Source organism: Microchirus variegatus (genome assembly GCF_963457635.1).
Source record: "Microchirus variegatus genome assembly, chromosome: 19".
Classification (NCBI taxonomy): domain Eukaryota; kingdom Metazoa; phylum Chordata; class Actinopteri; order Pleuronectiformes; family Soleidae; genus Microchirus; species Microchirus variegatus.
The window spans coordinates 8258008-8282680 of record NC_139820.1 but is presented as its reverse complement, the minus strand read 5'-3'; the positions used below and the strand labels follow the sequence as shown (position 1 = coordinate 8282680).

The 24673-nt window shown below is 40.4% G+C and overlaps 3 protein-coding genes across 4 annotated transcripts; all 3 read right to left on the bottom strand.

The window, feature by feature from the left end:
• LOC310940520 (N-acetylneuraminate-9-phosphate synthase-like) lies at positions 1-4535 on the bottom strand. The gene is made up of 6 exons (XM_083905505.1): positions 4313-4535; positions 3337-3552; positions 2670-2769; positions 2308-2462; positions 1890-2156; positions 1-906 (listed from the first exon to the last, which is right to left on the bottom strand). Exons 1-6 carry the CDS (start codon positions 4442-4444, stop codon positions 697-699), a joined length of 1080 nt encoding a protein of 359 aa, XP_083761631.1. The 5' UTR covers positions 4445-4535; the 3' UTR covers positions 1-696.
• Positions 4536-4877: 342 nt separating this feature from the next.
• Positions 4878-12601, bottom strand: LOC310941160 (N-acetylneuraminate-9-phosphate synthase-like; the record flags this gene model as incomplete). Its single annotated transcript, XM_083906280.1, has 6 exons — positions 4878-5665; positions 7120-7386; positions 10303-10457; positions 11942-12041; positions 12165-12380; positions 12470-12601. The coding sequence occupies 6 exons, from the start codon at positions 12599-12601 to the stop codon at positions 5480-5482; spliced, it is 1056 nt and encodes a 351-aa protein (XP_083762406.1). The 3' UTR covers positions 4878-5479.
• Positions 12602-13544: 943 nt separating this feature from the next.
• Positions 13545-22639, bottom strand: clta (clathrin, light chain A). Of its 2 annotated transcripts, XM_083906285.1 has the most exons (6): positions 22383-22639; positions 20864-20892; positions 20281-20398; positions 19900-20011; positions 18259-18312; positions 13545-14596 (listed from the first exon to the last, which is right to left on the bottom strand). In XM_083906285.1, exons 1-6 carry the CDS (start codon positions 22558-22560, stop codon positions 14425-14427), a joined length of 663 nt encoding a protein of 220 aa, XP_083762411.1. In that variant the 5' UTR covers positions 22561-22639; the 3' UTR covers positions 13545-14424. The 2 variants fall into 2 exon arrangements, with proteins under 2 accessions (XP_083762411.1, XP_083762412.1); XM_083906286.1 differs by lacking the exon at positions 18259-18312.
• Between the last annotated feature and the right edge of the window lie 2034 nt (positions 22640-24673).

Here is a 24673-nt window from a genome sequence, read left to right as displayed (position 1 = left end):
TCTACCCCCTTTCCCCCTCCAAGATAACTTCAACTTTTAATCAAATATCTGGCAGTTACTCAACCGTTTAGGAATTACGGTACCGAGAAGCTGACGTCGCAAACGTGATTGGACGGTATTTGGGGGATTAATCATGGGTTAGTGGACATTTTTTTGGCACCAGAACCATTCGGGTTAATAATTACAACAACAAAAAGGTTTGAACAGATGCGTGAATACAAAACCTGCCTTATTCAGTAGCAGAAATGTCACTGTCAATCTTAAGAGCTCTGTACATACAAAGGAAATTACACCGACCTCTGGACAAAAAGGCACTTTGGTTATCAGAGCCGTGTGATAAAATGACCAGTAGCAGTAGCTCTTATCTACAAGCTGAAAGATAAGCTACTTGCAAGATAACGACAGGGTTGTATTTGCCGAACGGTTTTAAGTATTATTTGAGGCAACTTTGAGGAGCCATAGCAATATCTGCACTTAAATACAATTAATGTCCAATTACAGTAAATCACCTTTAGCTGACTGTCCGTCCATGATCTGAAAGTCAGGAATGTCGGCAACAAAATAAAATCACCACCAAAGTTCCACGAATGCCATGATCAGAGCCTTTAGAATTATGCTCAGAGGAAACTTTTCCCCGTTGCCTCTCAAATTAAGTGCCTATTTTTTTTTTTTTTGTCCCACCCATCTCAAACGACCTCAGCATTTAGCCCTTTTTCCGTAACTGTCCACCACCGCCGGCACAACGCTATCGTCCTCGCCCACGTCCTCCGTCACAGTCTTACCAACCAGCTGGAAAATGTCCTCAGCTGCGACGCCCATGGGCTCGGCCACTTTCACCGTCAACATGTCCAGAGACAGGACAGTTCCCTTGGGGATCTTCACTTTGGCTACCACTGATTTACCCAACTGGTGGGGGGGAAAGAGGTAAAACGACATTGTTATTGATCTAAAAGCACAAACTTAAAGATGCACCGTGTAAAAATGTATGATTTAACGTCATAAAATAACCACGATATGTCTTGAGAGAGTTCAGCTCATAGCACGGCCAGAAGAATTAGCCATGGGTTAGCAAAATAGGCTAAATAAGGGTCTGCATTGGAGATGCAAGATGTAGATGATGAAAGTGGAGAGGTATGCTGGTTGCTACACCTGTTGCAGACATGAAAATTTAATCAATAGACTTATTTATTAGTGCTGGGCACGTTAACGTACATTAACGCATGCCTCGTTTCCGTGACGACTGACCAGAAAAAGACGCTCGCAAGGTCATGTTTACGTGCATGGAGGCGTTCATGCTCAGTGCGTCGTTCGCTGCAGTATTCGCTGTAACAGCAGGGGGCGTACAACCAAAATATTCAACTTGTGCTGAAGTTACAAAATTAAAAAAAAAAGGTGCTCAAGCGCCTGGTCTGACACAGGATATAACGTCGTTTTTGTCACGCCCCGGCACAGTGCGGCGACCATAAACCTAGCTTTACGCCGTTAGCGCATCTACAGTCGAACTGGATCGGTCTGTTTACTAAATACAATTAAAGCGTACCTGTGTACTGCGTATGTGTGCCTCTCTATTTACATAGCGTTACTTTAGAAACTCGTTTTAACAATCGAGAGTCACATAAACATGAAGTCACGCACGTCTTTTTCCAGTCAGTCGTCATGGAAACGCGGCATGCGTTAATGTTGATGTCATTAACGTGCCCAGCACTATTATTTATTAAACAAAACAGATGCTGCAACAGTTTTGGATATGCATGAACATGATCTGGCAACCCTCATTTGGATAGCAGTACCCATTTAGAACACGACTAGCTGCCATTTTACATACTTGAATTTTTTTTTAAAGTAATTTAAGTAATAACAAATTATTCTGAAGAAAGAGCATACGTCACCTTATCGTGACATGGCTTTTCGCAGGGTAGCATCTGCTTGAGGCTGTTACCCATCGCCCTCTCCACGAGCCGGATAGAGCGGACCAGCTCAGTCAGCTCAGACGGCACCAGCGAGGCTTCATGGTCACTTCCCTTCCACGTCTTGTCCAAGGTTATGTGGCGCTCGATGACCTTCGCTCCAAGAGCGACAGCGGCCACAGAAATGTTAATCCCGGACTCGTGGCCGGAATAACCAATGGGAATATCAGGAAATTCCTTCTGGTATTCCTGTTTTGAGTAAATAAAGTGATAAATGTTATGTGTCATAATGCTTGTATGTCAGTGTTGTGGTGTTAATAACGTAGGGTGGCTTTAAGTGAAAAAAAATATATCTGTAACATTTTTCTAAAAGAGAGAAATCCAAGGCTATTCTGTTTACAGTGATCACTCGGAGGTTGACGTCTTCAGCTTCCAGTGGGTAGGCGCTGGTGCACTGCAGGATCGCAAAGTTCTGGTTGTGTTCTTTCACAGTTTTGTAGACTCGGCGCATCGTATCCATGGACTGCATCCCACTGGACACCACCATGGGACGTCCTGAGACACACAAGGGCAACAAGTTGACCGCTGAAGAAGAGCTGAAACCATTTACCCCTTAGGAAAATGTTTAATATTGTTAGTGAGATTTACAGACTTTTCTTAAAGTTGCCTGTTAATGGCTAACTGCTTCACTTCTCACTTTCTTGATACAGTATATGGATAAAATACATCCTGTGTTTAAAATAATGACGAGTGGATGCCCACCCTTCTTGGCAGTCTTCTCCAGGTAAGGAAAGTTGTTGGTGTCTCCTGATCCCACTTTGAAGAAAGGCACATTGAGCTTATGGAGAAACTCCACCGCCATCTAAAGTCAGAGAAGATTGCGGTTAAAGCTGTCGTTCATAACTTTTCAACATAAAGGAATGTCTTGCTACATTCAAACCTTTGTCAAATCAGTTTTTGTTTTGTTTTGTTTTGATGTCAGTGACGCATTTTATGTCAAGACAAGAAGCACGCGGCAAGAGTAAAGCTTCATACAGGAGCACTGTGGCTGAAAACACTAAGAAGCAGCCACAAAAAAGGTTTCAGGTGTGGATTCTACGGCTAAAAATAGACTGGGTCATTCAGAACGTATTTTTTTTAATCATGATTTTAGCTTCTCGTAGACAATTTCGATTTCCTGATATTGAAAATACGTGCTCCACCAACAGTGCTCCCAGTCAACTGACGACACGTCTGCATGTGTCTGGACAAGTAACACTAAGGTAAAAGACAGATAAACAACGCATAACTTACTAAAGTACTGTAGGATAAACTCTATTGTCTTGTGTGTGAGTTTTGGTAATTATTCAGATGTCCACAAGGGGGAAGTAGCGGTTCTGCACTGGAGCTTTAAACTGAAACGTCATGAAGCCTCCTCCATCTTTCTTACCTCGTCCATCCCCGAGGCTGTGAAGAAGATCCCCACCTCCTCTGCATATTTCTGCAGCTCCCTGTACTGCTCATGGCTGAACTCCAGGTGGCGCTTGTGCTCGCCATACGTTTTCCCCCAAGAGTGTTTGGAAGTGTAGGGTCGCTCCAAGGCTCGCTTGTTAAATTTGTGCTCCAATTCACTCTTCTGAAATTTGGCACAGTCGGCGCCGCAGTCCTGTGGTGGATATACTGTTTAGTAAGTGGAGATGAAGCTTGGAAATAATTTATGGGTCGATTAATGGGTCGTCCAGAGCAGTCATTTACAGGCATAAAATGAAGTTGTGATTTATTAAAAAAAAAAAATACATATATATATATATATATATATGTATATGTACATATATATATAAAATTGGAAATGGCTGGTTTAAATTTTTAAAAAGCATATTATGTCACATGAATGGCACCAAAAACAGTCTAAAATGTGATATTATGTTACAAATGTAATATCATTTCTATTGTTGATGTATATCAGATATCGTGGCGTACCGCTACATGATTGTATTGCAATATATTGATTATCACAGTACCGTATTGTGATATATTATTGGTATAATGGACCATTTATAATTGTATCGTGAAGTACTCGCTATGTGATTTCCACCCCTAATTTAAAGAATAGTTATAGTAAGATGAAAAGAATCAGACATAGTTGGGAGGAATGATCAAAAACGTGTCACATACAGGAGCTTTACTACAATTACGCCAATCTGGTAGGGCTACTCTGTGGCATGTATACATTTACACAAAAAGTACATTTACAATTACATTACAATAAAAATCCAAACTTTAAGCTACACCAGGACACTGTAGCTGCATATTATATCATATTCAAATATAAATGTGACTATTTTTTTAAGTGAAGTTCACAAAATACAAGCTGAAAGAGGCAAATAAGCACATCTAAACGTCGTCTTTCAGCGCGGTTGTATTACCTTTGCCATTTTGATCATTTTCTTGGCTATCTCAATGTCTCCCTGGTGGTTTTGCCCAATTTCCGCTATGATGAAGCACGGATGGTTGCCGCCGATCGTTCGACCGGGACACAGCTCAAACTTTAAAGGCATTTTGTTGACGGAATGAATAAAGAACGAGGAACGACCAGAGAAAGTAAGTATTTAGCACACGACTGGACAGAGGGAGTCAGCTGTACGTCTGAGGAGCGGAAAAAGCGACCGGAACCGTTAGAGCGCTGCACAGCTGTGCGTGGGATAACACTTCCGCCTCTGTAGTTCAATGTAAAAGCGGAAGTAGTTATTGTGACGTCTTCCTGGTTGATATTTTACATTATAAACAATATTTATTTCTTTTTGGTTGCTTTTTATGTTTACGTATTTTGCTATATACATACATATTAATAACACATACACATAATTGTGCACATAAAGAAAACCAAGTTAATATCTTAAAGACAACATCATTCTGTGGCAAACTTTTGAGCATAGTGTTCACACAGGACAGCAACAATGATGTAGAACTAGAACAGAGAGTTGTTGAACAAGTCATACTTTTTTATTTTCAAAATTAGTAACACAGAAAAGTGATTAGTATTAGTCATTTCCCAAAAAACAGTGTACATATTGAGGCACAGTTGATAAACATGCTCATCACAAGCCACCTTTTTTATTTTGCCCAAACGTGTATTACAACAGTTAGTTCTTTAAGATTATTATTTTGAATGCAGAAGATACAAACAGAAAAAAGTCGATTATATGGGCTTTCATTGTTAGAGTAATTGCGTTTGCGCACTTTTCACAAAATGAGTCGGAAACAGACCTTTTAACATGACAGCCCATAATTAAACTGCTTTTAACTATCGTTTCCCACCAACACACCCTCTGATAGTAAACAGCATCATGGACGTCATTTTTGCCTTTCTTTAACAGCACTGAAACTGCTCTCTTTCTCTTTATCAAACCCTTTGTCTGTCACGCAGACACACAGGCGCTTTCTCTCGACGGTTGTCTCTTACTGTTGACAACACTGCCAGATTGCCTGTTCCTCTTCTACCTGTCTGCCACTCTTTCTCCCTCATTCTTCGTCCTTCTACTTCCCGCCCCCGTCTGTCTGCCCGTCTCTCCGAATCACGGTTAGAGGATCTGTTATTCTATCATGTCGGCCAAAATGCTGTCGTCCCCCTCCACGTCCACTTTAAGCTTTTTGCCCGCCAGCTGATGCATGTTCTCAGGAGCGATTCCCACGGGCTCGGCAACCTTCACCACGAACATGTCGAGGCTCAGCACCTCGCCTTTGCCGATGGCCTTTTTGGCCACCACCGACTTGCCCAACTGGAAAGAAAAGAGGAGAAGTCATCAACAAAACCACTGACGGATTAATACAACTGACAGACAGCGAAACCAGTAACTTGTGGAGCAAGTTGATACATGGCAAGTTGATAATTACTTAACGAATTTGTGAGTTTAGCATAGAAGCAAACTATGAAAGGTAAAAACCATTGGAGGTTTTCTGGTTTTGCCTGTGGCTTTCCTCATGAAGACAACCTAAAAGTAATAGTTTCTTGAATAGCCTATAGGGGGCGACTCTGCTAGTTGCAAAAAGACTTATGTTTGAATGGAAATTCATGGGAAAATAAGTCTATTTCTCACTTGATTTACTTCAGTGCACATTTTCCTGATGAATCGATGGTCTCAATTGCTAGTTTCATGGTCTACTTTGGTCAATTTTGGAAATGATGTTCCCAGTTAGAGTAAAACGGATGATAAAGCAAGGCACAGTTGACTTGACACCAGTGTGATTGACAGTTTCTGGTTGTAAAACTTCGACATTGGCGTTGGGCGAATCCCCAGTCTTGTGGCTTCGAAGCAGGTGTTCTTAAGGATTCTTAAAGCTAACATCACCACCAACTGCCGCTTGGCAAAAACACAAAGCTGACAACGGGAAATGATCATGCGTTGCGATCAAGTGACAACCAGTCTTACAATCTGAACGCCAGCACCATGTGGATGTCATCTGCAACCAGGCACCTTATGGACGATACCAGCTGTCAATCATTCTGTGTATGCTATACTTAACATTCCATTTCCATCCAAACAGGACCATTGACTTCGCCCAACAAACCACACTTTTAGAAATAAGGGTTCCAAAAGGGTCATTCTACAAGGGCTGAGGTTCCACCTGGAACCATTTGCTTCTGAAAAATCCTTTCCCCGAAGAAAGGTTTTTTCAAGGGTTCTTGGTAACACTAATGGTTCCAGTAAGAACCATTTTGATCCAGAGAACCCTTTAAAAGCCCTTTCCCGAATAAAGGGTTTTAAACGGGTTCTTGGTGGAACCCTCCAAAAGGGTTCCAGGTAGAACCGGGTTCTCCTATGAGCAAACCATACTCTTAGAAATAAGGGTTCCAAAAGGGTCCTTCTACAAGGGCTGAGGTTCTACCTGGAACCATTTGCTTCTGAAAAACCTTTTCCGGAAAAAGGGTTTTTTCAAGGGTTCTTGGTAACACTAATGGTTCCAGTAAGAACCATTTTGATCCAGAGAACCCTTTAAAATCCCTTTCCAGAATAAAGGGTTTTAAAAGGGTTCTTGGTGGAACCCTCCAAAAAGGTTCTACCTGGAGCCAAAAAAGTTTCTCCTATGAGGACAAGCTGAAGAACCTTATATGGTTCTAATTAGCACTTTTATTTCTAAGAGTGCAGAACACTATACCAATTTTAAGCATAAGAGACATTACTTCCATAACTTCTGGGGGGAAAATGTTGACACTGATTCAAACCATACCAACCTTATCATGGGCTGTCTTCTCACAGGGCATCATCTGCTTTACAGGCTTTCCCATCGCCATCTCCACCAGCCGGATGGCTCGGACCATCTCCGCCAGCTCAGACGGGTCCAGAGATGCAGCGTGGTCATTCCCCTTCCAGGTCTTATCCAGGGTCACATGGCGCTCCACAACCTTTGCTCCCATCGCCACTGCAGCCACTGAGATATAGATCCCCTGCTCATGTCCAGAATACCCAATAGGAACATCTGGGAATTCCTTTTGGTATTCCTTGAAGAGAAGTGAAATGGCACAAGTTTGACACTAATACTTGAACTGTGTGTCGTGTATAATGTTTGTTATCTTCTTTTCTTTTAAAGCTCCCATAGAGTGGTCCTATCGCACATATATGTGAGGTATGGAGGTCTCAAATGGTCAAAAAATCTCTCCTCACTGAAGCTCTCATCAGCCGCGCTGTTTTTAGACCGAAATCTCACCCCCAGAAGACAGAACTGTGTTGTGATTGGCCAGGTACCGGGAAGTGACGTAATTAGCACGGCTCTCAGAAAGCGCAGCGCCCCCCTCTGGAATGGTGGATGCACTGCGACTCATTATCAAAACATTGTTTTAACAATGTTTAAAAATGGCTTCGTCACGACTCCCCGCCGCAGTCCCTTTTACGGCACTTTTGAGTCAGAAGACACTGTCGCAAGAGAAACACCTCCACGACGGACATTCTTCTTCTTCTGCGGGTTCAATGTACGAAACCGGATGTAGCCGGACTACTGCCTGGCGCGGAAGATCTGCTGTTCAGGAGACGGGATCCTTACGTCACAATTCCTGGCTTTTTAGGACCGCTTGCAGAGCCCGAGAATACATTACTATTTACTATTTTTAAAGGCGCCACATGTAAGAATGTGGCCAAAAACGGGTACTACACTCAAATTCAAAATACCGAGGTGTTTTAGGTTTCGTTTTTCTCTGCCATTGTAGCTCAGACGTAACTGGAAACTCGTGGGTTGCTCGGCAGCTGAGACTCTACTGACTGCAGTGATTTGTAGACGGCCGTAGGTGGCGCCACATGTATGTTATATGAACATTATTCCTGAGTCTCTTTGACATATTAGGAACATTTTATGGCCAGTTGCTTTAGATTTATTACATAATGCACCTTTAATTATAAATAATTATAATTTTAAGGCTTCATAAACAAGGTAATGGCGCAGATGCACAACGAAGAAACAGCGTTAATTGGAACTTTCGGTCTATGGGAGCTTTAAAAATGTGCATGTGAATCATCAGTCATGTAAGTGTTGCTGTTTTAATAGTGATTAGTTTGAATGATACATGGACGAAGGGTGGGAAATTTACCTTGCGGGCCTCTCAGAGACAACATGACAAAAGATAAAATCACCACTCCCACATGGTGTCTCAGTGGCTAAAAAAAATCCTGACACACACACACACACACACACGCGCGCGCACACACACACATACACAGACACACACACACAAAGGAAAGTAGACATAGTTTGATTTCCCAACATACAAATATGCTCTTCCTCCTCCAATGTTTGTTGAGTGTCTGATGAAGGAGGGAGGGAGGCATGTTGGCAGTTTCCAGTCTAACTGGTCTTCATGGATATTCACCAAACTGAAGTGGAATAAAATAAACATTCATCATCATACCAAAGTATGATTAAATGTCCTAAAATGCCGCACTGTCCTGTCGACCTGTCCTGGTATAGGGAATCTGTTGGACAGTAGTGGTATCACATCACATTCAATCCCTGGAATGTACTGTCAGAAATTCTTGAACTTTGTTGTTGTTGTTGGGTAAGACTTGGACACATTATGTAAACAAGACGAGACATTAGCTGAAACCTGCTCGACAATCTCCAGTCATATAAAAAATGTAATGTCACACTCGGTTGACATGTTAATGCCACTCAAAGGTCAACGATTGTTTGTTATTTTCAAGAGAAAGAGATGATAGAATAGATAGAAGGGAAGGAAACGACATGTACATCTCAAAATAAGCCTTATCAAACTACAGAGCTTTTTTTTTATATGTGACAGGTCACTGTTGTCTGAATCTCGTACATATATATACGTCAGGGAACGGATGTTTAACATTCTGCACGAATGCATTTCACGGTATGTGGAAAGTTATCTCAGCTTCAACGCGACAACTCACGGAAACCGAATCATTTCATATGCGTAATCCTTTTGCGTTCATATGAGGAGGTTGTATTTGTCTCAAACAATGTGATGTGTCTAATAAGGGTTATATATTATCATTATTTATGTTGTTACGCTTGTGCGTGCGTCTTCAGTCTATTTTTTTTTACCGAACTGCACACAAACTATATCCAACCTCAACAGTTTTTAAATCTTGCACCCGGCAAATACTCCATATTACAAAAAAACTACACTAAAGCTAATAAAAAGTCAACTAAAACTAAGCATTTACAAAAAATAAAAACTAATAAAACCTAGCAAAACCTGCAAAAAAAGTGAAAACTAAATAAAACTAATGAAAAAATCCTATTATAATATTATATATCCTATTATTAAAAACTATTATAACCTTGTCTAGGACTAGGTTTGCTTTCAGCGCAAGTCTTAATGAAATTAAAGCTGCACTGTGCAACTTTGTTTTGTTATTTTTGTGTTTGAAAAACAATGTCAAGAAATACTATCAGACCTGGCTGAGGGAGCATGCGTGTGTATACATACAGTACATTATGAGTGCAGTTAAGCCGTCAATCTGCCAAATTTGGGTGTTTTAGCAGTAAAATTAACCTCTTCTAGGCGTTTCACCTTTACTCTATCTGTCACTGCATGTGGGAACACTAAGTTATCCATTAGAGTTTTAAATCATTTTCAAATGTGAGGAACAACAGGGATTAGTCAGGCGTCTCTGAGACAAGATTCTAAAAAAAACACATTACAGTTAACTGCAATACGGTCAAGTTTGATGACACAACATCTGACGCCGAGCAGCGGGAGGGAAAAGAAGAAATCCCCGAAATGGCACAGTGCAATTTACACATTTCAACAAACCGATTTTTAGTCACCGTGTCACTTCTAACGCACCAAGTGGAACGACAGGTTGTTGCCGACTCTAACACAAAGAGCAATTTAAAGATTGAATGTTTGCACGATGGCTCACATGGGAGGAGACACCTGTTCTGCTCATCTTACCTTGATCACGCTGAGGTTGACGTCTTTGGGATCCAGCGGGTAGGTGCTGGTGCACTGCAGCAGAGTGAAGTTCTCGTTGTGCTCCTTCATGGTGCTGTAGACTCGCCGGATCGTCTCTATGGACTGCATCCCAGTGGACACCACCATGGGACGCCCTGAGACAGAGACAAAGTAAAAGGGGACGATGTGATGTGTCATAGTATACAGTTTTTTTCAGGACAAATGGATTATTTCCTCAATTTCAAAAATTCATTAAAATTATGCCTTAAGAGGATTGCTAATATTTTCAATGGATCCTTGTTTAGGGTGATGCCGACTATTATTATAGAACGTTTCAAGTCATTTCAAGATACTTGTTTTTTTGTTTGTTTGTTTTTAAATAAAGTCACTTCACTGTGAAAGTGCATCAGGACAAATGGATAATTTCCTCAATTTTCAAAATTCATTAAAATTATACCTTAAGAGGTTTTCTAATATTTTCAATGGATCCTTGTTTAGGGTGATGCCGACTATTTTTATAGAAAGTTTCAAGTCATTTCCAGATAGTTGTTTTTGTTTTGTTTTTAAAATAAAGTCACTTCACTGTGAAAGTGCATCAGGGCAAATGGATAATTTCCTCAGTTTACAAAAAATTCATTAAAATTATGCCTTAAGAGGTTTGCTAATATTTTCAATGGATCATTGTTAAGGGTGATGCCGACTATTATTATAGAAAGTTTCAAGTCATTTCAAGATTGACTCATTTTAGATTAGGATATCGATGGTCCGCTGCAGGGTGTTGTTCACCGCAGAAAGTAGTCGTCACTGTGGAAAAAACTGTGCTTTTGTTGGCACCTGTTATCCGTTTTTGCGGACCACGCCTAGCAATCTCAATAGGTGTGGTCCTTAAAAAAATAAACGAAATTAAACAGCAAGCGTCGAAGCTCCGCTTAAAGCATTGGTTCTCAAAGTGCGGCCCGGGGGCCAATGGCGGCCCGCAGAAACATTTCTGGCAGCCCGCAGTGAATTACAGTTGATAGTTTTAAATCCAGGAGGTACTAAGCTTGTTAAATGTTTATTGGACATTACTGGATACAGAACAACAAGCGTAAACAAAAATACTGAGTATTTACCTGGTTTCTAGATGGTGAATTTTAGTGTATTATTGTTTTATAAGCTGGTAATAAGCAGGTAGCTACAGCCCCCAATTACTAGCTATTTACCCAGTAAATATATGGTAACAGAAATATTACTTGGTTATATATAAATATTATGTGTTACTTGGTATAAAGATTTATTATATTAATGCTTAAATTACATTATATTAACGCTTATAACTGTAGAACTGCAATCTGGTCATTAAAATTATTACAAATGGGATTTCTTTCTGGTTTTTTTTCCTTTTGGCGGCCCTCAGTCCAATGTTGGGTTCCTAGATTGGCCCTCAGGTATCAAAACTTTGAGAACCCCTGGTTTAAAGAGAGAAGACAGCGTTTGGGAAAACCTTTCAGCTTAGTTTGTCAGAGACTAAAACAAAACAAAACAAAACAAAACACACACACAATAACTGTACAACCCTGGCGCCGGTGACATCCTCTGATACCTTGTGGTTCAAGGTCAGAGTCATTTTAAGTTAACACACGCTACGCAAATTGCGTACCTTTTTTGGCAGTTTTCTCCAGATAGGGGAAGTTGTTGGCATCGCAGGAGGCAACTTTGATGAAAGGCACATCCAGCTCACAGAGGAACTTCATAGCCATCTGTGGACATGAATGTTAGTATGGATCACAGAAACAGACAGGTGTATTCTGCTATGTTCAAGTATCCTCAGGTCAAATTTAAGTCATGCACCCGCCCACCCCCGCCCACCCCACATTTGTTACCTCATCCAATGCAGAGGCCGAGAAGAAGATGCCAATCTCTTTCGCATACTTCTGCAGCTCCGTGAACTCATCGCGGCTGAACTCCAAGTGGCGCTTGTGGTCGCCGTAGGTTTCGCCCCAGGAGTGCACCGAGGTGTAAAGACGCTCCAGAGCTCGCTGGCTGAATCTATGCTCCAACTCGCTTTTCTGGAACTTAGCACAGTCAGCACCACAGTCCTGCAGTGACAGAGGAAAGGGAAGGAAGATTGACATATGACAGCACAAACATAGACATTTCTTCTTTTTTTTTCCCTTCTTCAAATCACCTTTGCCATCTTGATCATTTTTTTCGCAATCTCTATGTCACCCTGGTGGTTTTGCCCAATTTCAGCAATGATGAAGCAGGGATGGTTCCCCCCGATCATTCTGCCGGGACACAGCTCAAACTGCAGAGGCATCTTTGCTTTTGCTTGGAGAAGTTTGCAGCGAACGAGGACAGTTCCGGGGAAAGTGTCTCGCAGCTTGAAATGTGAGCGCTTTTTAAAGTTTACCTCCCTCTCAGGTTGAGAAGGTGGATCTGTGGAAGTTGAAAGGGTTCCACCTCTCTCTCTCTCTCTCTCTCCTTCCATCTTTCTCCTGACACTCTACCAATGATGAGGTGTAAAAGAGCTGACGTCAGACGGACATGTCAGTCTGTCATCACCTTTTCAGAATTCTGACACATCAAGCTCTCTCACAAACACACACACACACTTATTTTCATCACCTCATAGACATAACCCATTCCATACCATCACAACTAAGTGCCTAACTTTAACCCTTAACCCTAACCTAACCCTGAAAAATCCCTTTAAATATGTGAGGACAAGGCTTGTATGTTTTTTTTTTAATGTGTTCATTATGTAAACTCTTGCCATACTCATTTGCATCCCAAATTACTGACACGGAAAGTTATTCTCAGGACCTCTGCCCTCGTTAAACACATAACTGAAAAACTTTTTTTTTAATCTCCATTTAACGCGGTGAGGAAAACTGGTATAACCGGCCAAACATCCGCTTATCTAGTTGGATTAATCCGTCTCCAGTCAGGTCAAGATTGACGTTTTGTGTGAAAGCTGCACCCACTGACTGAATGTACAGTATGTGCAGCAGAGCCAAGTATTCATACAACACTGATTGTGAATTTCCTTCAGGATAAATAAAACATCCATCTATTGATTTGTGTTGACTAGATTTTTTTGCCTATATTAGTATGAAGGTTACAGCAGAATGTATACTGAATACTTGGTCTAACCGTGTGTTCATCGCATAATTGCGCAAGCGACAAGTTGAAATATGACAGTAAAATCAAGTTCATTCAACTTTTAATGATATTGAAATCAAAAGGACAATGATCACACATGGTCGAGCGACAGCTGGCTGACATTTAGTTCTCTTTAAAACCACAAACGGTCTAATTTCAGTGACAAATGTTTCATATTCTGTATATATATTGCCTTCTGTATATGTACAAAGGTACACACAGCTCACACACACACACACACGTTTGTTTTGAGGTTTAAACACACATTTTGACAGGTTACACATTGTTGTAATGACTGGACTTTGTTCACTTCCTGACTGGAGAAGAGGGAGGGACTTTCGAAAGGAAATGCATAGATTTGGAAAATTGAACACAACATACCCACAAGCAGACTCACACACACACACACACACACACACACTTCAAAAGGACAGTTTCTTGTGGTTTGGTCCTTAAAATACACAACAAAAAATCCTTCAATACTTTGTTTGTAAAGATGGGAAATGATGAGAGGACATAAAGGTGATTAAATCAATTAAACATCAGTTCACACACGTAGGCCAATGAAGACTGACAGGTAAAGAGAGTACAGCATCATGGGAGTTATATCGTTTCTGGGCCATGAGGGACGAGGATTTAGTGAAGCTATAGGCCCAAACAAACATCGACCCTTCCCTTTTAATGGTCCAACTCACTACACTTACAGACGTTTACACAAGACCACCAACCATGGTTATTCCTGGCATAAACTCTATCAGGTCTGGATCATTTTATACAACAAGGAAGAGGATCAGGTCTGTAGAAGTGGTCCACTCCACACAGGTCAAAATATTTTGGGGGCTATGTGTGGCCAACGGATAGGAACAGATGAGGTTGCAAGCCCCCTTTGTGTTGGGACATCAGTAGTTGGGTTGGTTGGTGTGTGTGGTGATAAGAGGATGATATGGAATGATGACAGTTAGCAGCTTTTTCGGCTGCCTAGCGGACGAGCGGAGATTGCTTCAGGGAGATGAGGACCGAGCGCATGCGGGACACGTCTTTGGCCTGCTTGCTGGACTTGGGGTTGAAGTCGCAGAGCCGGGCGACGCGCTCCCACTCCGTGCCGGGGTTGTTCTCGTCCAGATCTGAAACCATGGCTTCCTCGGCCGCCCTACACGCAAACGGGGTTCACAGGAAGGGAGGGTGGGGGGGGGGGGAAGAGGACAATCAGTAGGTAAAGAAGCAAGGTAAACACAGACACACTGTATGTACACACCCGACACAATCCTCTGCTGATCATCAACAACGTTGTTCTTATAAAAAAAACAACTGCGTGGTACCTCCAGGCTGCACCAGTGTTGACTTAAAAGAACCTGAAAATGACATCGTGGTATCGATGTCATTCTCAGCACAGGTCCACAGGTGATATACAAGTCTTTGTTTGTTTTTTGTTGTTGGTTCAGCAGAGTCATCATCCGGGTGGGACAGTCCCAACAAACCCACAGAAACACAACTTTCAAAAAGAAGCCCACTACAACAGTTTCACCTCCTGCGACATGCCACCCCACCCCAACTCTGCTAACACATTACAGCACGATCACTTGTCATTTAAAAAAAAAAAAAAAAAAATGTTTTAAACTCTCCACAACGTTAAGAAGTGACACATAAAACACTGATGAGAAATCAAGAGATAATAAACTGAAGTTCAAGTTTAAGTTGGTTAAAGGGCATTTTCTGCTTCGGGGTGAGTGAGGGTGGTTTACCCACATACACCCTGAAGTTACAGTGTTCTCATTCCTCAACAAGAACCAAGTATAGAGAGGGCGAGCTCATTCACATACTTGTTCTTGAATAAAAAAAAGGAACAATAAGAACACTTTTTTTTTTTCTTGCTTTAAAACCAAGCTCAAAAGAACTGTAAAGCACTACAGGGCCATGCAATTTGCTGCAGCTGAAAAGCAGGCTATTTAGAAGGGGGCGGGCGGGGGCGCCAAAGAAGGCATCTACTTTAAATTGAAAGTGTCATCATTGTGGAACAAATGAGGACTTAAGTTACCACATATGTTAAAAAAAAAAAATAAAATAAAAAATAAAGAAAGAAAGATTTAAAAATGGATCAGTGCCACCATCACAACACGTTTTGAAATGCAAGCCACAGATTCTGGCCAAACAAAATGAACGCCCTCTCCACACCCAACCCACAAAATCTAATAATTCCACTGCCAGGTTTCAAGTCTATTTACAAGGTTGATTTATAGTCCCCACCCAACCTGTAGGAACAGCACAATACACAAAGCAAAATGGGGGATGAGAAGCCAATGATCATTCACCGTCACAACCAACTACAAAACACAAGGGACTAAAATGACTAACACAACACCACAGAGGGGACAGTTTAACCAAAACTTCATCTAGGCAGTGGATCTAACTGAGGGGCTAATAAACTGGGTTATCTGTGCAAGGCATCATGAACCAACACACACAAAGAACTGTATCTACCCCCGTCAAATATAGCGATTATTTGGAGGTTTTGGGGTTTTATGTTTTTACTTAACTGGTCTAGGCGGTAGCAAGGATGGTTAATGTGTGTGCTTTAAAGGTGCATAGGAAAAGAAAAAACAAGGAGAAACAGTTTCACAAGTCAGAATTTAGAAAAAGAGAGAGAAGGGAGGGGGACAAAATGAAAGACAACGAAAATGAGCCCGATGCAGATGTTGAAAAGCAAGCATGCAAAAGCAGCATTGATACGAGCTGTGCTGCAAGTGTTCTACAGACAAAAGCAGTGTGCAGCCTTTGGTCTCATTTAACTCAGTAGACTTGGTAAGGGGCGATGTATTTAGAACTTTGAATGGTCATACGTAAAGTCTCTCTCATATTACCAGCTTAGCCTGCAATTAGGGGTACATTAAAACATCACAAGAGATTCCCAAAGTGTCAGATGCTGCCCCTTAGTGGGCCATTACAGTACTGCAGGTAGACCTTTATTAAATATGTATATATACATACATATACATATATATATCTTTACCTAATTGTTGACAAATGCAAGTTATCCAGGAGCATGCAAATATTCAAAATAGAGCCAATCAAGTAAAGAGAAACCACATTTTAAGTTTTTACTAGCAAACTATCATGCATCAGGAAAATCTTGCTGCATGCCGATAAGCCCACAAAAAGAAAAGCTTTCCAAAAAGAAGCAACTAAATGTGCACACCATGAAGAAGAAGGGGAAAAACCAAAGGCTGCACACAGCTCTCCATTCTAAACTAGCTAGTTTGTGCAGACCAGCATGTCATCCTGAAGGACAGCAGTAGCTCCAGGGCAGCTAACATTCGAATAAAGCATGAACACATTTTCTTCCAGTTTGAAGCACTTGTGTACGCATGATATGACCAGTGGAGCGCCCAATAAAATCTTGCTGCACATTTAACTGGAAGAATGGCTCGAGCTTATTGTATCACAAGTTTCTGCACCTTTAGAAAATAACAATTATTTTGTACTACTAAATGATGATACATATACAGGAGAGGATTAGGGCCACACAGGAAGAAGTATGACTTTAAAACACATAATTCTGGCTTTAACACTCAGAATTCTGACTAACACTCAAAACTCTGACTTGATTCTTAGAATTATGACTTTAAAACGCAGAATTCTTACTTTATTCTTAGAACTCTGGCTTTAAAACCCAAAATCTGACTTTAAAACTCAGAATTTTGACTTGAAAACTCAGAAATTCTGACTTGAAAACTCAAAATTCTGACTTGATTCTTAGAATTCTGACTTTTAAACACAGAATTCTGACTTTAAATCTCAGCATTCCAAGCGTAAACTCAGAATTACTGGCTTTAAAACACAGAATTCTGACTTTATTCTTAAAATTCTAAATTTAAAACTCAGAACACAAATATTTTTTCCTGTGTTTTTTCCCCCCTATCCTCTTCCGTATAAATATCATCAATGGCAGTAAAAAAGTAAATTAAATTTTCCCAACCCCATAGGCAGCTAAAACTTGTCGTGTGTAACCTCCACACAACTCTTTTCATAAACTGAAAACTGTAGTTGAAGTTCGTAAAGGAACAGGACTTCAAGGACTTGTTTGGCACAATACTGAACTTAAGTGCCGTCACAAAAGGTGATGGCTGTGGCCGGGAGTTTTTAGGAAGATTGTTGTAGAGACTCAAACTTATCTTTAGGAGATCCTGAAGCAAACTCCACATATATCATCATCCATATATGAACACACAATTGCTTCAAAACAATCAACTGACATGCTACTCTGGAATTATATGCTGCAAATTGATTCTGTTAAAATCACAAATATAGAAGCTGTTGGGGGGGGAAAAAAATAAAAAATGTTCAAGAATGGTGAGAAATTCATAAAAATGTTTCTTCGAAAAGTTAAGACTGCAAGAATGATTTGAAAGGAATTGGTGTGTAAATGAATGTTGACCAAAAATAAATAAAAATAAGTCAGGCAAAAATGATGGAGGGATTAATTTGGATTCAGTTAGCAGTTAATGTGAAGTAGCATGCAGTTGTTCTCTTTACTGCAATATAACGTGAAAGGCATCCACTCACAACTAGCATGCAAAACGTGGGATGAAATCACTGCAGTTTAAAAAACAACAACACGCTACATGAGAAGAGAAACAATTATGAATCCCAGCAGAAGTAACACTAAAGATGGATGTAAAACACGGCAACACGGGGGGGGTGGGGGGTTAACTAATGCCCTAATCTAATGACAGGGATATGATAAGCTGATGATGGTGATGATGGAGAGAAAAAACAAAGAAAAAAAAGAGGAGGATGTTAGTTGGAGCAACATACACATAACCAATGAGCTCAGAGAAGGGCTGCTTGTAGAAGTCTTCATCCAGCACCCTGGACAAACATCCGCCCCAACGACAGAGCAGCAAGAAGGCAGGAGAGAAGAGAGACAGCGGTAAAACGGAGAATAAAGATGGAATCATAGGTTACTACACACAATAATACACTCGGGCATATCATTTAAGTGTGTTTACTGTGATGCAGTATGTGTGTGTGTGTGGGGGGGGGGGGGGGTTGACTCTCATCTGGAGACATTCAAACCATCAGAAGATTAAAAAGAAACAAAAACAAACAGACAGTGCTGCGTTATTTGGAATATTAACTGAAACTTAGCATAATGGGAGAACCATGATATTAAAATATATATTAACAGCTTCTAGAATTATGTACATGTTTCTTAACATATACACCCTAGGAGTGCATCAGGCTATCTGATGTTATTACTGGATTATCCACTAGAGGGAACTCTAATAGCCGCTCAACCTTTCCTCATCAGACATTGGAGGGAGCGTCCTGAGCAGACACGATGCCAAAGTGTCTTAAAAACGGAGCATGGAAGTATTTTGGGTTGGTCACTGTAGATGGCAACGTAACAAGCTAATCTGCCAACTGACCAATAAGGTGAAGAGACATCTTTAAACATGCAGCGCAAAAGTGTTCAACCCTATGTGACTTACAGTAAGAGTAATAATAAACGGTGGGTGGGAGTGGTTTAAATATCTTCAAAGAAATAGCGTGTCACGTATTTGATTTTTAGAAATAGGGACAGCCTTAGACATAGTGAAAATAAATTTGTGTCAAAATTATACCGTTATGTAATCGCACAAGACAAAAACCATCAATACTGTCAGATTATACACCAGAAATAGTTTATCCAATCAAGCAAACACACAGGGTCAGTGCCACGGCTGCTGTTAGCTCATTATTAATGGTGCGGCAGGGCGGCTAACATTACACTGTGGCAGTAACTGACACGGTTGCCTATGAACTCATTAAAAACAAGGCGTTACCTGTTGGAAGAAACAAATGCACCGGCCATTTCGCTTACAGAACATCCATCCCAACCGTTTCTCATGTTAACAACGGGAGGAGAAAACAACAACGTTAAGAGAGCGATTATTGAAGTTGCCGAGAGCAATCGACTAAATGTAAACTCAGGGATGTGCTGGGACGGTATCACGTGATTCTTTCTGCACGCTCAAGGCTAAGGTGGATACATTTATTGACCTCCGCCAAGGAGTTTGTCTGTCTGTTAGCAACATAACTCGAAAAGTCACGGACAGGTTTGGATTAAATTTTCAAGAAATGTCTGCAATGGGACCAAGAACAAGTGATTAAATGTTGGGTGTGATCCGTGGGGAATGAGCTGCCTTGGCGGAGGTCTACGCTCACCGAGCGCTTTTCTAGTTTTTCTCTGTAAGAGCCTACTAACAGCTTGTGCATAGTATTTGGTCATATGAGACAAGACAAACACTGCTGCTATTGAAGAACTATTCACACCCTTTTTAAATCTTCCCATATTTCCCAAGGTTGTGAATGGATGTGAATACTTCAAATCATTTCCTTGTTTATTTACAGTAATATTAGCTTTCACTTAGGTCCATTAATCTTCCCGTTTCAGTCCCTTTAAGACACCAGTACCTGTTATTGGTTTTAGTTTTCTCCAGCTGCTCATTCTGCCTGGCGTGCCATTCTTCCAGTTCCAACTTGGCCTTGTCCTTCCACTCCGACTCCTGCTTGCGAGAGTTGGCGTCTGCGGAGGAAGATCGGCAAGGAGAATGTTAAAAAGTGAGGAGGCGGACGCGATGGTAATGTCATCCACAGATGACGATAATAAGAATGAAAAGGACAGAGACGTGGGAAGAAGATTAAGACACTGAAGAGGATTTTATGATCAATGTGTTTGGTCTGATAATTAATTTTCAAATGTGTGTCATTATAACCATTGCTTCTTCCAATCAGAGAGCAGAGTCTATCCTGTTCTCAGTCATGTCTTAAAAAGAAACTCCGCTCCTTGCTTACCTAGCACCTCAAGCCGTTCGCTTTGATCCTCTCTCCATATGCGTAGGCTTTCAGGTTCAGCCTGCAGCCGGTCTGCATTGGAAATTGCTGCATAAGCATCTGATGGACCATTGCTTTCCTGTGAAACGAGCACAATGATGACTGTCAGCCATTTTCCCGATGACTATATATGGTAAACACACTCCTCGTGATCAGGACTTTTTTTCTGGATTCAACTTTTCAATATTAAAATGAAATTTGCAGACATTATTACTCTTGTCCTGATGTCAAATATGCATACAGTAAGCAATGTTTGTAAAGAGAAAGACATTATTAAAAGAACATCTGAGTTTTATCAGCTTAGTTGCTTAAAACAAAAAGTCATGACAGGACAAAAGGAAGATATGTTGCAACCACAGCACAGGAAAAAGGAAGTTGGAGCAAATGCAACAGTAAAGATATTCATTAATCTGAGGTTAGCACTAAAATCAGTATTTTTCAATCCACCACTCAAATACTACTATAAACATTTTTTTCTTATTCACTGGAAATCATGAGAATTACAAACAAAGGACAAAAGCAAAAATAACAAATATATTATTACCCCATAGAGGTCTCCATTAATGGCACCATCTAAAAAGGACACATGGAAAATAGCTGTTACAAATCAAGCAAACACTTAAAACCACAAACATGAAAAAAAAACCTACAATGACCACAGCTCGAGTAAACACAGATTAACATTTTTTAGAGTGGTTATGCAGATTTTACACTTTACTGTGTCATTTTTAAGAAAATGAAAGGACTTTTGAGCAAACCAGAACATTCTTGAGATGGTGCAGACTGTGTTCAGTCTATCTGCATGAGTTGCTTTGGTGACAAAGTAGACGTACCCATGTTAATGATAAGGAATTCAAACACGTACATGAATACATTGAGGTACATCATCTCCCCCTCCAGTCAATTCCTTTTGCACAGTGATATTTATGGTCTTTCGACTGCATTTCAGTTTCGTGTTTTGCTTTTTTTCTGTTCACGCATCCAAAGGGAATGTGAATATGCAAAAACTCAGATTCTGGACAAGACCATAGACTCTTTTTTTTGTTTAGTTAAAAAATATATACAAAAACTTATTTGTGACTTTACTACACTGTCTTTATTTGCCAGTAACTGAACTCCACACTCTTGTTGTTAAAGGCGCCATATGCAAGAATGTGGCCAATAACGGTTACTACACTCAAATTCAAAATACCGTGGTCTTTTAGGTTTCAATTTCTCCGCCATTGTTGCTCAGACGTAACTGGCAACCCGTGGTTGCTCGGCAAGCTGAGACTCTACTGACTGCAATGACTGGTAGACAGCGGTAGGTGGCGCCACATGCCAAAACATGATTTCAAAACATAAATAAAAAAGATTTTTTTTAATGTGAATATTTTGGCTGTAATGTTGTTGTTGGTGAGTTCAGTAGGTTATTATTTCTGAGTCTCTGTGACATATTAGCAGGATTTTATGGCCAGTTGCTTTAGATTTATTACATAATGCACCTTTAAGGGGAGCCAAAGAAAATATTCCACACTGTGTGCAATAACATAAACTAACTTTCCAGAGCCTTGCTGAATGGTCCTAGTTTATCATACACACGTATTTCATCACATGATAAGTCAGCATTTCTACAGTTGCTGAACACACACCCCTGCAGCCTCAAGGAAACGAGGCTGTCACGGCCAAAGGTCATTAAGCTCCATCAGCTTCCTCTGTAAGACACAGTAAGTTTAGCTTACTTATAGTTGCCACAATTACACACAGTGCTGTCACAGAATGACACGAACAAAAAGTCGTGGTGTTATCAAACAACACAGAGGCCTAAATAAAACACGCACACATTATGTTAGTGTCATTATGTCAATATATATGACGTGTGTACGGGGAAACGTTAGCAATGCTCACTTAGCTTAATTCGCTAGCTTGGCTAACGTTAGCAAGCTGATTAAAAGAGAGTCCACTCAGGTGTCAAGACTGAATTACTAATAACGAGAGTAGTTTTTTCAATACAAACACAACCCCGGTAATAATAAAGCTAGGCTGATAAAAAAAAACGAATGTGAATTAAAGCAGTCACTCACCACTGGATTCTCCCAGCGACGTGGGGACCTCTCCGCTGTCCAGGATGCTGAAGCCTTCGTCGTTTTCAATCCCGGCGATCTCGCTCTCCTGCTGGGCCAAGAACGCGGCAGCGGGGTCCTCCTCTGAGCCGACACCGTTTCCAGCGGGGTGCGCGTTTAGCATGTCAAAATCATCCATGGTGTATGTGTTCGTGGCAGGTTAAATGTATGAAACTGGTGTGAAAGGGGGGGCAGGTGTACTGCTTGACCAAAGCCGAGTAGCTGCTAAACGGGAAGAAGGATAATTAGAGGGGAAAAAAATGTACAAGCTAGCGAAGCGGAAACGGGTCAACAACCAATCAAAAACCAGAATTTGTGACTGACAGGCGATAGAACCAATGAGGTAGCGCCTGATTCAAAAGTGGACCAATCGAATCATTGAACCTTCTGCATACGGGTCCCATGACCTGTGAGAAAATATCCGCAGTCGGCGATTTTAAGCGATACTGAAGGCGTGATCGATTTTATATTCTCCCACCAAACATTTAACTCGAACAAATAAATGAGAAAAAAAATTAATCGAACAAATTCTATTTTTCGCTACATTTCTCTGGAGTCGTGTGTACATTGCCTCCTCTCAGGGTTTAGCAGGTTTGTCTTTTGGGTGCGCTTTCCACCGTCTAACTTTACAACCCCTCCAGGTCCTGAGTTATTGTAAATAATTAACAACAATGACATTCTAAAGGAGCTCTGGTGTCAAACAACCAGGCAGTCACCTGAGCAGCAGGGTATGAATCGGCGGATCGAAAAACACATCGTCATTGAAAAAATGTGTTCTTTTAAATATAATCAGCACATGGAGGAAAAACACAGGTGTAAAAAAATTAGTATATTTAATATAAGAGGTCAATACATTGTCTCCCTGTGCTAAATAGTGTTCAATAAAGATAATCAAAGGTGATTGCACATGACTTAATATGATCAGGCATAAAGAAATTGAGTGGCTCCAAAATTTCAATTCATTTCAAATGATTTTAAAGGTCCAGTGTGTAACATTTAGGATTGTATGTTGGTTTGTAAAATTATATTATCACTATCAAATAACTGTAGTTCACCCTGGAAGGGTTCTATTGGTACAATCTGCAGTCTCACCTTTAGATGTCACTAATTCTTACCCCCTGGATAACCTGTGAAGAATGAATAACGAAAAAAGAATCAGCTTTAGACTGGTAAAAGTTTATTCGAACTTTGTGAGTGGGATGCGATTTGGGGAATTAAAAAGTAACGTAAACAAAAATAACATCATCTCCTGTAACTAATAACCCACATGAGTGAGAAGCAAAACAATATGTTTTTTAAATGACTTGACTGTTTTTAAAACATAGCAGTTAGGCTACAGTGGAAGATCCAGATATTACAACTCTGCAAAACCCCAGTGTAATGATACCGGCTGATTCAATGTCATTTTGTCAGTATAAATATCCAGGAGACTCATTCAATGTGCTGAGTAATGTTACAGGCACGTGCAATTGAAAACAAACAACAACAAAAAACAAGCAGCTCAGTTGAAACTTTTCTTCTACTGGTCCCCGGAAAATAAATCACCTCACAATGAGATTCTTCTCTTTCACAGCATTTTTCAGTAAACATACTGAAAGGCTGTAAATGCTTCATTAAAACAGATGTGTATGTTGCATGTTTCTATGATAATGATCGTCTTTGTACAAATGAAACAAATTAAAATAAAAAAATTAAATTGGATGGACAAAAAAATAAATTTTACAAGAACGTGCGTTTAAAACGTTGAACTTGACCGATGTAACAGTATAAATCACAGGACCAGAGGAGTAACATATTTCAAATAACACACGAAGCAAATGTTCAAACTCAGTAAAATATCTGTAAGGTCTGCGGTAATAAAATGTCAAACGACGACAAATTTTTAAAACGTATCCTGATTCAGACAGAAGATTCATCCTCGTCATGATGTAGCAGCAATAGCAATAACCAACTAGCCAACTAAATACTGTTCTTAAAGCATTACACCTTAAATAATTACATTAATTACAAAACATGGATATATATATGACAGAGTAATTGGCCGGGTCATTCATAACGGAAAGTTTCGTACAAATTCTCCATAAAAGAAATGTATAATGTTAAGTGTTGAGAGTGAGTAGAGAAGCAGTGTTTCAGTAATATTTTTGGTCACAACTGAAACAGATGCATCTCAAATTAGGTAGTCAGTTGAGGATTGCATCTTTTTAAAACGACTATGGAAAAGGCACATGAATAATTGAATATTCATGCTC

Coding starts and splice junctions, on each gene's coding strand:
- clta (XM_083906285.1), bottom strand. CDS start 22,560: ATGGATGATTTTGACATGCTAAACGCGCACCCCGCTGGAAACGGTGTC. Junction 18,313..19,899: donor AAAACTAAAACCAATAACAG/GTACTGGTGTCT, acceptor ATGTTTGTCCAG/GGTGCTGGATGAAGACTTCT. Junction 14,597..18,258: donor TCTGAGCTCATTGGTTATGT/GTATGTTGCTCC, acceptor GTTTGCGTGTAG/GGCGGCCGAGGAAGCCATGG.
- LOC310940520 (XM_083905505.1), bottom strand. CDS start 4,444: ATGCCTTTAAAGTTTGAGCTGTGTCCCGGTCGAACGATCGGCGGCAAC. Junction 3,553..4,312: donor AAATGATCAAAATGGCAAAG/GTAATACAACCG, acceptor TATCCACCACAG/GACTGCGGCGCCGACTGTGC. Junction 907..1,889: donor AAAAGCCATGTCACGATAAG/GTGACGTATGCT, acceptor CCCCCCCACCAG/TTGGGTAAATCAGTGGTAGC.